This window comes from Cupressus sempervirens, chromosome 4 (assembly GCF_028749045.1).
Source record: "Cupressus sempervirens isolate cs-2001-9-10 chromosome 4, ASM2874904v1, whole genome shotgun sequence".
Classification (NCBI taxonomy): Eukaryota; Viridiplantae; Streptophyta; class Pinopsida; order Cupressales; family Cupressaceae; genus Cupressus; species Cupressus sempervirens.
Window position 1 is genome coordinate 167,752,384 of NC_143121.1, and position 13,946 is coordinate 167,766,329.

Below are 13,946 nucleotides of genomic sequence, written 5' to 3' on the forward strand. Positions count from 1 at the left end.
TTTTACAAATGACGTTATTTGTTCATTAGACAACTCCTTTCCATCTATGCCTTTGCACATAGAAAATCCTTTACCAGCAAGGCCCATAAAATGAAGTTTTACCCAAGAATAAGAACCATTGAATAGTTTGCCTTTGTTACTTTGACAATAATTACACTTCAAAATATAGAAGGCACCTCCAGGGGCTTGCAATATTCTTGTGTTATGTCTACATGAAGGAGATGCTACATCAATTAAAAAACTATCAGCTGCTTAGCCCACTAAACTTTGACTACTAGTGGCGGCCATCTATCAAAAATTATTTAAATTTAAATTTTAAAAAAAATATGAATATCAAGCATATAAGCGCAAAAAAATGATAGTAAACTACTAAAATAGATAGCTAAGCTTCTTGCTTTGCTTCTTTTTGTCAAAAATTTATTTTAAAAAACTTAACGAAGTCTTCACAAACTTGAAAAAACTCATCCAAATCTCAAAAAAAAATCACGAAAGAACTTAAGAAAGGGATTAAATGCTTACAATTTGTTTGTAGAAGCTATCTCTTGCTCTACAAATGATCCTCTTCAAAAATAATCACCTTGCCTTCAAAATGCCAAAATGGAGAGCAAATGAGAAAAAAGAGAAGCTACAAACAAAGTGCAAGAAATAGTGATCGAATGGCCTCTTTTAGGGCTGCTTTGGGGTTTTCAAAAAAAACTAGGTCTAAAAAGATTTTTCCCCATGTGCTAAATGGGTGCTTTAAGTGAGAAAAAGACCAAAAAATGTGTATTACCACATTTTAGCCTGTGGAAGCCAGTGGAATCTCCCAAATGTGGTAGAAAGCCACACACTAGCTTTTGGTCAGATCCGACTGGCCGGAAATGGCTTCCGGCCAACTATTGTGATGTTTTCACACATCGCCCCAAATCTTTGGGGACCCCCCTTTTTTTTTATTGCCTCGGCAAATTTTTGGATTGCCCAAGATTTTTGAGTTTTGAAAATTTCACACCTTGGCACCTTCAAGACAAATGTGGGGAGGCTTAGCTTATTTTCACCCGGTTTCCGCTTGATTTTCCAGAGCAACCAATTTCATCCTTGAGCCAAACAATTTTAAAGAGCAACACTTGGCAGGATAAAATTGTAAATTTTGTACTTAGACATTTTCTTTTGAAAATTTGGATACAATTGCGTAAATTTGGATAATTTTCAAAAATGAAAATTTTGTTAAATTTGGTCTTTTGGAAAATCTTAATTATTTTTGGTGAAAAGGATTAATTTTTGTGATGGTGAAATAAAATTGCAAAATTGATTTTAGGCTCTAGAGAAATAATTTTATTTGTGTTAAAAAACTAAAATTGCTTAGCTAAATCGATTTGGAGAAAAATTGCAAAAAATTGATTTTAATAGATTAAAATTGTCTTGAAAACTTTTTGCTTTTAATGAAATTGGTAATTTAATTTGAAAAGTGGCTTTTGGTTAGCCAAAATCCTATTTTAATGACGCATTAATTACTAAATCCTCATTAAATGGAAATATTTAACATCTCCAAGGCACCATTTAATTTCTTTTTGCAGAACTAATTGGCAATTTTAAAAGTTAATTTTCATCATGGCAAAATTAATTTTGGTTAAGTATTTAATTGTGGGCCATAATTTTGCATTAATTATTTGTTTTTCTTTCTCCCAGGGTCCAAGAAGAAAGTTGGATATAAGAGGAGGCCTCTCTCCCATTTCTTCCTCACTTCTCACTTCTCCTTCTCAAGGTGTTGGTGATTTTGCAAGAGCATATATGCACTCTTCTTGCTTGGCGAAATTTGTGGGAGCCAAATTTTGTGGAAGGTGAAATTTGTGGAAGCCGTATTTTGTGGAAGGCAAAATTTGTGGGAGCCGAATTTTGTGGGAGCTGAAATTTGTGGGAGATAAAATTCTGATTTTTGCAAGAAGCTGCGATTTGTGCCCTAGGTGACATTTTTGGGCAAATTGAGGACTTCCATGCTTGGGCGAATTAAGACAAGGGCAGAACTTTTCACTCTTGGCATTTTTTTGAGGCAAATCTGATTTTGTGGCATGGGCAATTCATGGTGAAGGTTTGATTTTTCCCTATTTAGGACTGCATTTCTTATATCAGAATTGGCGATTTTGTTGGGAGAAGGGATGCATATGAAGGTCTGAATTTTGTTTGTTGAGCAAGTGTTGGATAGTTTTAGAAGTTTAAATTTCTAATTTGCAAAGGGATTTGAAATTCTTAAAGTCATATCCTAGGTTCCGAAAAGTCGCTGTAAGATTATTGGTTAAGGTGAATTTTCATCATCTAGAGTTGCAAGGGGTCCTTAAGCTAACATCCATCTTTCGCTCTATCTAAGGATTGCTCCTCTTGGTTCTTCTTGCGTTCTAGTCCACCACTCTACCATCCCATAATAGGGCAACAAGTGTGGAGGATGGTAGTGCAAGTAAGAATCCCAAGCAGGCAAACACTAAGAAAGACAAAGAGGATATGATGCCCAAAACTCCCTTCTTCTCGAAAATGAAGAGAATAACCGACACCAATATCGATACAGTGGACATGATACGGATGAGGGACAGACTGAAGGAAGGACAATCCCCCTTGGCAAAGAGGATATCAATGAGACAGATTTTGGATCGAGATTAGATGAGTTGGGAAAGGTTGCCATCAGGAAGAGGCATTTGGGCACCCTTTCCTCTCTCAATGCTTTTATTGGATTTGTGAAGGAATATGAGAAGGATCACAAAAAGATACTACAAGCAGCAAGCAGCGTGGCGAAATTAGCAGAACTCAGGGCAAAGCACACACCTTGTCCTCCTATGGAAGAAGTTAACGAAAGGCTAGCTAAGTTCATTGCCTTAGCTAAGAAAATGAAAGAAAAGAGAAGATTTATATTAGAAGATCATTTGATGTAAGCCCAAGTGGCAATTTCTCTTTCTTCTAGAATAAGACAAGTGTCTATTTCTAATTGGCCACCATTTTGGTGCCTTCTCATTGGTTGCCACTTTTTGCACTTTTTTCATTTGTCCATTGATGATGTGGTAGCTTCTCATTAGTCGATGGGGTGGCAACCCTAATTAGGGTTTTGAGGATCCAATATGGATCGTTGATCTTGTTTTGATCTCCACCGTCTGTTGTATTTTTGGCCCCTATAAAAGGCCACTTGCTCTCATTTGTGAAGTGGTTGGAGAAATTGTTGCGAAGATAATACCAAAATTGCTCTCTTTTTCATTGTTGCGATTTGCATGTTGATTAAGAACATTGGGTATTATTGCATGTTTTCTACTTCCACTTAGTTAGATTTCTTTTCAAGTTGTTAAAATTGGTTTCATTTCAAGTTGTTTAAGTGCGGTTAAAGTAGATGAATAGTTGTATGGTAGCATTGGTAAATGTTTGATAGGGATCAATACTAGACCACTAGCATCCTAGCAGCTGGTTGGGAAGCTTTGTGTGGTAAACTAGTTTATTATTCCGTTGAATCATTGCACTTGTGGAAGTGAGGCCGCTAGTCAGCTCTCATTAGGTTCGATCCCCATCCATTTGCTAACCTTCCATTCATAGGAGTAGGAGTAGAATAGTGAGTAGCTGGGTAGTTGAAGTTTGGAGAGAGGGAAGTTAGAAGGAGTAGGTCAAGCATTAGAATACATCCATTCACCTTCCATCACCTCCGCTTTCCCATCAACATCATCATTGGCAGACACATCTTCCATCACCACCACCATCAATATTATCTGTCTCCGTACATTTCACAAACCGAGTCACCATCACCTTCATCCCACCGAAGTCCAAGTCATCCTTGAATGAATAGCGTAAGGCCGCCTACGTGATTACTAGCAAATCACATCGATAAAACTGAGCGAGTATCCAACAGTGTAAGGAACATTGGAGTTATACTCATATCCCATGAGCAATAACTTTTCAAGAGAGGAGTTGCATGTTTGATATCCCATATCGAATAGTCAAATCCTAATATGTTATGTAAGTGATACAAAACTCACATCAACACCAACTTCCGAAAAAATCCGCGCCCACCTCCAGTTCTGTTAGCCTCTACTTCCACGTCTGAGGCTTTAGGGCACGAATCAATGTCTAAGATTATTAGTATTAGGGTAAGAACAATTTATGTTGTTGATTGTACAAAGATACTATGCTATGAAAAGATCTATCTTTCTACCATACATTGCAATGTGTTATTATTGTTATCTCTAGGTTACTCATATTATGTTAGTAAGTTATAATTTCTTCATGTCCATTTGGATGTTATTGTTTACATTCTAGGGATTAATACATCCATAGGCAGCAAACATTTTTGTGTGATTCCCTGTTTGAACCTAGAGATCAGAAAGATTATAGGCATCATGGTGGCCACTAGAACAACAAGTGCTTGTAATGGAGAGTGATGTTGAAGAAGCAGAAGTAATAAGGTACAACCAATTGACACAAGACCTAATGCATGCATGTGAGGTGTTGGTCGACCAATACATGCAGAGGGAAGCCCATGAGAGAGCGGTCCTTGAAGGCATTGTATGTGACGAACTCTCTATGCGACCAACAGTCTACGCTCTTCTTGGTAGCATCCCAAGGTTGTTGGCACAGAACTTGCTTGAAATAGAAGAACAACTCACAGCAACACAATGGGAACAATGTCACTAAAAAGTACTACAACCATATGAGGAGAGGAACCAAAGGGAGGAAGAACCATGCAAGACAATTAATGTATAGCGAGAAAATGAATTGATTTATGGTACAACTTAAAAGTATGTGTTTTACATTTATGCCAAAGCAATAAACAACGGTAAACTTGAAGATGCATACATATGCTAGGTGCAAAAAACAATTAACTAGAAGTTAAAGGCACAAAATCAAACTTGTAAAGAACATTAGAACTGAAATTTATATTCAATCATTTTAATAAGGCATGTTGAGTTTCAACAATATAATAAAAGAGGTTTCATTTTAATAAGGCATGTTGAGTTTCAACAATATAATAAAAGAGGTTTCAGAAGAAGCCTTGTTAAAATTATCTGCAAATGATATTTAGTATCCACTGTTTACTTCACATATTATTACATATAAACTTAAAATATGTCCAGACATTGTTTCCATTTTATTGTTTTTTTTAACAGGTTATCTCATATCCATCTTCCAGATTGATTGGTTTAAAAAAACAAACAGATTTCTTATTTAACACTATGAAGGCTTAATGTATTTTATTTATGTTTTCTTAATTTAAAAATAACACGGGCATCAAAAGACAAGAAATCAAAATCCATGTAGTACATGTAAAACACATTTCTTATACTTGCATAATTTGTGATAAGCCACTAGCAGCTTCTTAACAAAATCTCACACTCTTTTCATGCAAACTGTTAGCAAAAATATATACAACCCTAAATTCACATGCATTTTTCTTCTTAATTTAACCACATACTTCATGTTTATGGAAGATCAAATTACCAGAGTTCTTCAGAACTCTAACCCGCTATATATTTGCCATTTTTCTGTTTAAGAGGTCTCTTGCCTTATCACCCCTGTCTATTTGTAAAATCCCATCCATCTTTTTTCATCTACCAATATAAATAGTCTCGAAAACAAACCATGTTTTGTATAGCAGAAAATCAAGGAATGGTCATAAAAATCTGTTTTGCTTATTTTTTAAGCCGCATTGTTTAAATTGATGAAAGAGCCTTATAGCCATTTCTCTTTGAAACTATAAAATGTCATTTGTTGTTTAATTTTATCATGCTTAGCATCCATTTACAATCATCCATCTTCTTCCTTCCCATCCTCTCTCATCTAGTTACATGAATAGGAATAGAAGCAGAAAACATGTCTGTACAGAATACAATCAGAGGGAGATGAAGCATACAAAACATCATACCTTTCCATCGTATGAAAATGCGTTTCCAGCAATTTTGGTCTGCATTGAGGGACAATTTTAGTTTAACTGACTTCACTACAAAATAATTGATTCAACCAGTACCATAAACCATATCCCACATTCCATTATCAACAAAGAAGAGATGAAAAACAACTGAAATTTTTATGGGGGTGTGAATCCTTTACACCAGCCTTTTTCATATAACAAACTCTTTCGCAACATGTAGTTGAAATAAAGTATCGACCATTTCAATCAAAAAAGACAGCATACAAAATCATAAATGTGGCCATTTTTGTCAAGAGCGTAGCAATTGGATAGAGGTGCTGTAACTGCACCAGCCACCTGTAGATGTAGTAGTGCTGCACACAAAAAAGTGGGAAAATTTTATTACAAATAGAGATATCTTACCGACCAATGCATTAGTAGAGGATAAAGCTTACTCCTTGATGAAACTTGATATAAAGCAAAGTTGAAAGCATTTAAACATAACAAATGTTTCAACGTAAGATAGACAAATCTTTCCTATACATAGTGTCTTTTACAAGTGTTTGGTACCGTAAGGGTCAAAAACAGTATACCTTGCCTGTCATATACTTGCTTCTTAAATGACAATACATACACTTACTGGTTATGCAAACACAAATTTCCTATACATAGTGTCTTTTACAACTGTTTGGTACTGTAAGGGTCAAAAACAGCATACCTTATCTGTCATATACTTGCTTCTTAAATGACAATGCATACACTTACTGGTTATGCAAATACAAATTTCCTATACATAGTGTCTTTTACAATTGTTTGGTACTGTGAGGGTCAAAAACAGCATACCTTGCCTGTCATATACTTGCTTCTTAAATGACAATGCATACACTTACTGGTTATGCAAACACAAATTTAACTTATCTTATTCAGAAAATAACATTATTAGATCTATAATTATGTCAAGGGTGACAAGGAAATAATGGAAGCAAGATTTTATTGAGATTCGTGTTTGAGTCCTTATGTCTAACAAAAACTAAATGCCGATATGAGTGGCAGAACTGTCTAGGTGTTACGGAGAAACAATGATCATTTCTTTAGCATTGGAGATTGGTATGACGATGAGGTACCATCATCATTTATCATTAGAGAAACTTCTTACCTCATCATAAGTCTGTTTTTCAGACTTATGGGTGTTGTTTTAGTCTACACCAGCAACCTAGGTGGGCTGATATGACTTTTCGTGTGCTGATGATGGGTGTTTCACTGTTTTGTACATCCATGGGAGATCATTTGGAGTTGGAGAGGTGTTTTTTGATAGCCCCTTGAGATACTTCTATCTCCTCATATTTGATGGATGTGACAGTGTGATGATTTGGGATCCATTAGAGAGCTTGATTGGGGAAATGCTTCAGAATAACAGAGTTGCAGGCTTGGCTTGTTCAGGGGATTAGAGGGGATAATCCCTTAGGTGAAAAAATGTTGATCAAGGAATGAACAAGTCCAGAACAAGGATGGCTGAACATTAATTTTGATGGAGCCTCAAAAGGTAAACCATAGCCAAGTGCAGCTGGCTATATAATCAGAGACTGGGAAGGTAACATAGTGGTTATAGGAGCAAAGAGATTTGCAGGGGGGGGGGGGTAATAATGAGGTGGAAATTCAAGCTGCTCTTTATACAATCCAAAAGGTCAGGCAGTTTGGGATAAAGAAGTTGCACTTGGAAGGAAACTCTATGGTAACAATGATGGCTTTTACCTGCAGTTCGTCTGAACTATGGTACCCAAACAAGTGTGTCAAACTTATTAAAGCAATGTTGGTTAAATATGAAAACTTTTGAATTACCCATGTGAGGAAGGAAGGGAATTCAGAAGCAGATGTGATGTCAAAATTAGAGGCTAGAATAGCAGAGTTGCGAAAGAAGAAATTATGGAGGACTTTAGGACAGTAAAGGGAGAATGGTTGGATTGAGAATAGAAATTTGATTTAAGAAAACATTTAATGGCTTGCATAAAGGTCTTTAGCCAGAATGAATAACAGGTACATAATTTAAATTTCAAAAGGAACAAGTGACTAGCAAGGGAAATAGTTATACTTCCCAAGTGACGCATTTAACACTCACCTTTCAACGATGACGACAGTACTTAGCTGGAAAAGGAGGATGACGGTAACATAAATGCCACTTGTGTGTAAAGATCAAGACAAGATTTGTCAATTTTAAGGGAATTATGTAAAAACCCTGACTGGCTCTATCCTCTTTTGGTTATGAATGCAAGTTGAATTTCTTGGTTTTTGTGTTTCTTCTCGTTTTTCAGAATATCTAATTGCATGAATGTAAATACTGAAATGAATGAGCACATTCTTCAATGTGCGAAATACGGAAAATATACAATTAACCCTTCACTAAATATGCTACTTCCAAATTTCAAATCAGTCTTGATACTGGAAACATGAAGTTCATCCCCCTTGACTCTGAATTTGAAATTACTGTTTAGGCATGAAATTGCTCCTATATATTTAAATTACTGACTTCGATTACAACTTGTGAACATGAATATCAAATTAAAGTTTGATAACAGTAAGCGATTTTCCGTTCTAATCAACTGCCTTGCATATATTCATTTCAAAAACATGTATCAATGGAACATTTACAACTGAATTATAAACCTGAATTTTAATACAGCAAATTACCCCAGTAGCTGCTTCATACTTCAACGTGCCTCCTTTTGTTCACTGGAAAATCCCTTGGAAGCCACTTGTGACGAGCTAAATAACTGTCTCACCTAGCAAACTAATCGCAGCCTCCAGGGAGATGCGCAATTGAAAGAAATGGCCAACTGTGAGCTATCAAACAAGAACACAGCTCCTAATTGATGTGGCATGAGGTTCAAGCTGGCCATGCGATTCACCAAATTGCAAGTGCTGGATTCAGAAGCTAATGTAGGCCCTCCAAGAAACTTATCAGGTCCAAATAACCTTCAATCTCTGCCATAGACTGGTACCAGCAGCTCAAATGTACTACAAAATATTTCCCCAACTGTGATTGCAGGCTGCAGATGGATTAACACTTGACCTCCAGCAATATCTGCAAGTCTGCAAAACTGATGCTAATTCCACTTTGCAGCGTCAGTGATTTTCCAGGATATAAATTGCACCCAATCTGCAAGGAAGCAATTGCTCAAATAGCCAGAATTTATTCACAATACCAACCGCCTGATTTTTGCAGCTCAACAATGATGCCCCAGTGATTCTTGGCATCTAGGGATAGGAAAATAATCGCCAGGTGCAGAAAAAACGATCTCCACACAATGCTCTGTCCAGATCCAGGCGCCCTCCTAACAAGATATAATATAAGTGCTCGGCGCTTGCAAAATTAGAATAATTCTCAGCTCCAAAACTCTCCTCGGCTACAGACATTACAGAGTGAGAAGATATCAAATGAATAGCCTTCTTTCAGATACAGTAGGAAACAGAAGAAGAGGAAGAATGTAGTGAATCTCAGATTTTGATCCACAATGCAGAACCCAGTGCCAAGCCCCTATACCTCAGCAAGGGAATTGAAATCTATGAACTCAGAATTGTCACAATGACAATAAAAGCCAATTAGATAACAATAAAGTGCCTTCATAATAATATAAACTTTAGCAATTAATTAATAAATATGAGCTCACACAATTAATAGCCTCATCCAATGCGGGTGACGACCAACTGCCAGCGGCACCATCTGCCCTGCCAAAATTGGCAACTACTCGAATTAGACTTACTAAAAACAATAAGTCCACCCCTGAGACCCCCAAATCATCCTGTCAGGTCACGAGGGTTGCTATAATGAACTAACTCGACCATCTACAAAAGCTCACCAAAAATTGGGACATTAGACTCCTTCCTCCCCAAGATTGTTTGTCCTCAAGCAATCCGACAACACATTGAAGCCTGCACTAGGATTCCATAAGAAACTCGCAACATCCTTGTCTTCACTGAACTAAATGCATACCAATAACATCATCAAAACAAATAACATGACCTATAACATGATGTAGAAGTCAGGACATCACTAAAAGACCAGTCCATAGGAGATCTCAGCATACTCTTCATCACTGTACCTACCCAATTATCCAACAAACAACCCAACTTGGGCACAAACCAACTCTGCACCTGATGCAAATCCTGAACATGTGAGTCAAACACAAGACTATAAACACTCATCATAGTATATACTCTACTATCACTATGACCGTCCCTATCTTCATCCTTAGGCTATTGTGATGACTCTCCCTCAACAATATTGGTATAAACCCACATGCCATTATTTGTTGCTCCCTTCGGCCTCAAAGCGCAAGTATGAGCTTTAGAGAAAGGCCCTTTGTACCAAAAGAAAAGTTGTCTCCTTGTTAGGTCCTCTCTAGATGTATCATCAAGCTTTCTCTCTGACTTCCCCTTTTCCTCAACAACTAGTAGGGGCTCCTCATCAACAGGCAAAGGAACAAAAGATTTCAAAGCAACCTTGCTTCAAGAAGATGACTCTAAGTCCCGTGCCTTCCTCATCGCCTCCTGTAAAGAAGGGTCCAATGACTTCACCCATCTACAAAGTGGCTCAAACTAATCCCTCCATTAATAACATCACTCATCTGCGCTCTAAGATATCATAGACCAATACTAAGAGCCTTTGGAACTCACTGATGTAACTCTCTAATCCACCAAACTGTTTCCGCTAAGCCAACTCATAAAAGTACACCTCTAAGTCCTTCCTATCAAATCTCTCGATCAGGCAATCCACGAACTCCTGATAGGAAGTGATTTTATCATGCTGCAAAGAAACTAACCCATGGTACCACCAATCATGTGTAGCTCCATCCAAATGTAGCACTCCAAATCTAATAGTGTCCCCCCAAACTTAGGACACAAGGCCAAATAGGTGTCAAGCTTGTGGATCCACGCTCGAGCTGTAACTCTTACACTACCATCGAAGTACTCCAACGTCATCTTACTAGCAACCTATTCTAACTCTATCTGTCAAGGCCTCTTTCTCTCAGGTGTCGGCCTCGCCCTAGAATGCTCCCGCTTTTGAGTCAGGAAGCTATCAAAATTGAGATGCTCTTTAATCACCTATGGTAAAGCATCCTACTCCACAAAGTGTGTCACCACATCATCAGAAATAGGAGTGGCCTTAGACTCAATACTGACCACATCTACCTTGGGTCTCAGAAACATGGGCCTTTGCACCCTATCATAAGTGCCAGTATATCTGTTAGCTCTCTCAACTAACCTGCCTTGATCCTCAACTCGAACCCGGTCTCCATCTCTATATCTATCACCATCTTGGGTTCTATCATCAACTCAAAATCTATGAGAACCAACAAAAACATCTTGAGCCCTCTTTGTTCTCCATTCTCGAGGGAGTGCTATCCATTGCAAAGTATCAGAAAGTTGTTGCAGCACACCTACCATTTGTTGTTGTTTGGTTACCAAGGTCCTAAATGTTTGTCTAGTCTCTCTATCAATCTTGGAACTTGCATCACCATCTCTCAATCTTGTATTGGTTGAATCACCCAAACTACCAACAGAACCAAACTATATCTCAGCCTCACCTTCCCTAGTTGGAGTGGTATGACCTTTACAGGTATAATGCATACTCAGTAGAAATCCCTTATCATCTCTTGTGATATAGAATACCAAAACTCAAAGCAAAGCACTACAAAATCTGATGACTACTGAAAATAATTGAGCCCAATTCTTGCAGGCTGGCAAGAAACAAGTCTCATACCACAGTAAAAACCCTAACTAGCTCTACTCTATTTTGGTTATGAATGCAAGTTGAATTTCTTTTTTTGTGTGTTTCTTCTCATTTTTCAGAATATGTAATTACATGAATGTAAATACTAAAATGAATGGGCCATCGTAACGAGAATAGCCATGAAATCGCCAGAATCACCGATTTGGCAACTCAATTCATGTTTCCCGATTTATTTTTTAACCAAAAAACCAAATCGGCAATTTCATCACCATGAATCACTGATTCAGCGGTTCATGCAAAAAATTGCCAAAATCAACTTCCTAAATTGCGAAAAATCAATTGCACGAGTAGACAAAAAGTTAAGTCAAATTTTAATAAAACCACATCTTTTTAAATGTTTTTCTTGCCTTTCCTCTTTGTTTTAATCCTAAAGGGCCTATTAATTGTTTAGCATGAGTAGAAGAGACAAAAAGTGAGAGAGAAGAAGAGAAAATAAAAACCACAAATTTGCAACTAGCAAGAATGAAGAGCGCCAGAGAGATCAAAAATCCATTTGGGGAGGCCATAAGATTGCATTGGGATTCCGCTTTAAGGAGTCAATAGCAACACTCCTCAACTCATTTGCAAGAGGTAAGTGTTGATTTGTTTTCTTGCATGTTTGTGTATTATTCATTTTTTGTTAAATTGTGTTAGTTTTCATTTGCAAATCTTGAATGTTTTTTAGTTTTACTAAATTGCAAAGTAGGCTTTGCTGTTCTATTGATTAGTTTGAAACTTTAACGTTTTACTTGAATTTTCTTCTTGCAGCAGAATTATTTTCATTTTCCACAATGGGTAAAAGATGAATGTTGAAAATATACCAGACTTTCCTAGAAGAACAAAATTTCAAACAAAATGTATGCTTCGTAAAGATATAAATTCTAGTGGCATTTATGGATTCAAATACAACATTGCTATTATACCTGGGCATGATATTACAAATTGCACAAAACAAACTGTTGAGGCAAAACGCACTTTTTTAGTGGCATTAGAAAAAATGAACAAGAGAAATTAAATAAGAAATGGCAACTTGAAGGGTTATAGACTATTAGCTCCCGTGCTCATGCAGCCGCATCGACATCCGCATCTATAGTTTGTGTTGGAGAGGGTTCTTCTAGGCCTCCTTTTCGTCCTAGTGCTAGTGCTCGTGCTACTGCTAATGCTAATGCTACTCATTCTTATATGGAGATTGAGTCCAACCAATTGCAGCCTAGAGTGTTGAAGAATGGATTGGATAATGACTTTGTGCCCCCAACTACTCGTAGCTCACAACCCACGCTTGAGGGCATGGGTTTGAACAAGGAGATTCATGATGCTTCCAAAAAAGAAATTTGCAAATTTTGGTACTTTTGCAACATTTCATTTATTGCAGCCAGGTAATTGATTCTTTTTTATTTGTTTTCTTTAAGGTTAAGGAACAATTTAAATTATATCTACTTTTTTAATGATTCATTGATTAATCATAGATTTAATTTACATAATGATTTCTCATATAAATTTCTAATCATAATCTATTTGTGACAGGGTTCCTTATTGGCAAAACATGATAGATGTGGTTGTTATTTGTAGTTTGGGGTTTAAAGCCTCAACTAAGGCTGAGCTAAGTAGATACCTCTTAGATGAAATGGTAGAGGATATGAAGGTTGAGCTTGAGGACCACTAAAATGAGTGGAACGAAAAAGGTTGCACTATCATGACTGATGGTTCGACAAATAGGAGGAATAGAACACTCCTCAATTTTCTTGTTTCCTATGGAGATGATTGATCATTCTACTTTCCTACATGCGTTGTGAATTGTGAATCGTGAATGAATAAAATAAATTTTGATTTGTTAATTATCCATGATAATTCAATGTATTGTAGGATGTAGCATCTTCCTCAAATCCATTGATGCTTCCACTCATATCAAAAATGTCACATACTTATTTGAGGTTATTGAGGAAGTCTGGACCAAAAAAATGTGGTGCAGGTGGTGACAAATAATGCAGCAAGTTATGTTGTTGCAGGTAAACTTTTAACTTTTCAAGTTTTGAAAACAAATTTGTTTGAATTTTGAACTTTTTCTAATTCTAGGTTTCCTAACATGTTTAAGTTTCTGATTAATGTAGGCAAGAGCCTACAACACATCGGTAAATTGCAAGCCTCTCATCGGGGAGGTATTGGGTTCAAATCTACTCAAGATTAACACATAATAATAATTAATCTAACAATAATAATAAAAATGAATGATAAATAATCTAGGCTTCGGCCGATTACCTATTAAAAAAAAAAATTCTGATTAATTTAAAATTGTTGTAGGTAAACTTTTGATAGAGATCCACCCTACCATAT

General features: G+C 36.8%; 1 protein-coding gene across 3 annotated transcripts in view; it reads right to left on the reverse strand.

Moving 5' to 3' along the window:
• Positions 1-13,946, reverse strand: part of LOC149560512 (G-protein coupled receptor) — a 209,227-nt gene that overhangs the window by 150,238 nt on the left and 45,043 nt on the right. For 2 of the 3 annotated variants that reach the window (XM_089824706.1, XM_089824707.1), the window contains 2 exons: positions 6,134-6,222; positions 5,864-5,902 (listed from right to left, as the gene is read on the reverse strand). In XM_089824706.1, coding sequence (XP_089680832.1) covers positions 5,864-5,902; positions 6,134-6,222 — 128 coding nt within the window. Of the gene's footprint in view, positions 1-5,863; positions 5,903-6,133; positions 6,223-8,533; positions 9,178-13,946 lie in introns of those variants that run through there. The other variant, XM_089824709.1, reaches the window with a different exon arrangement.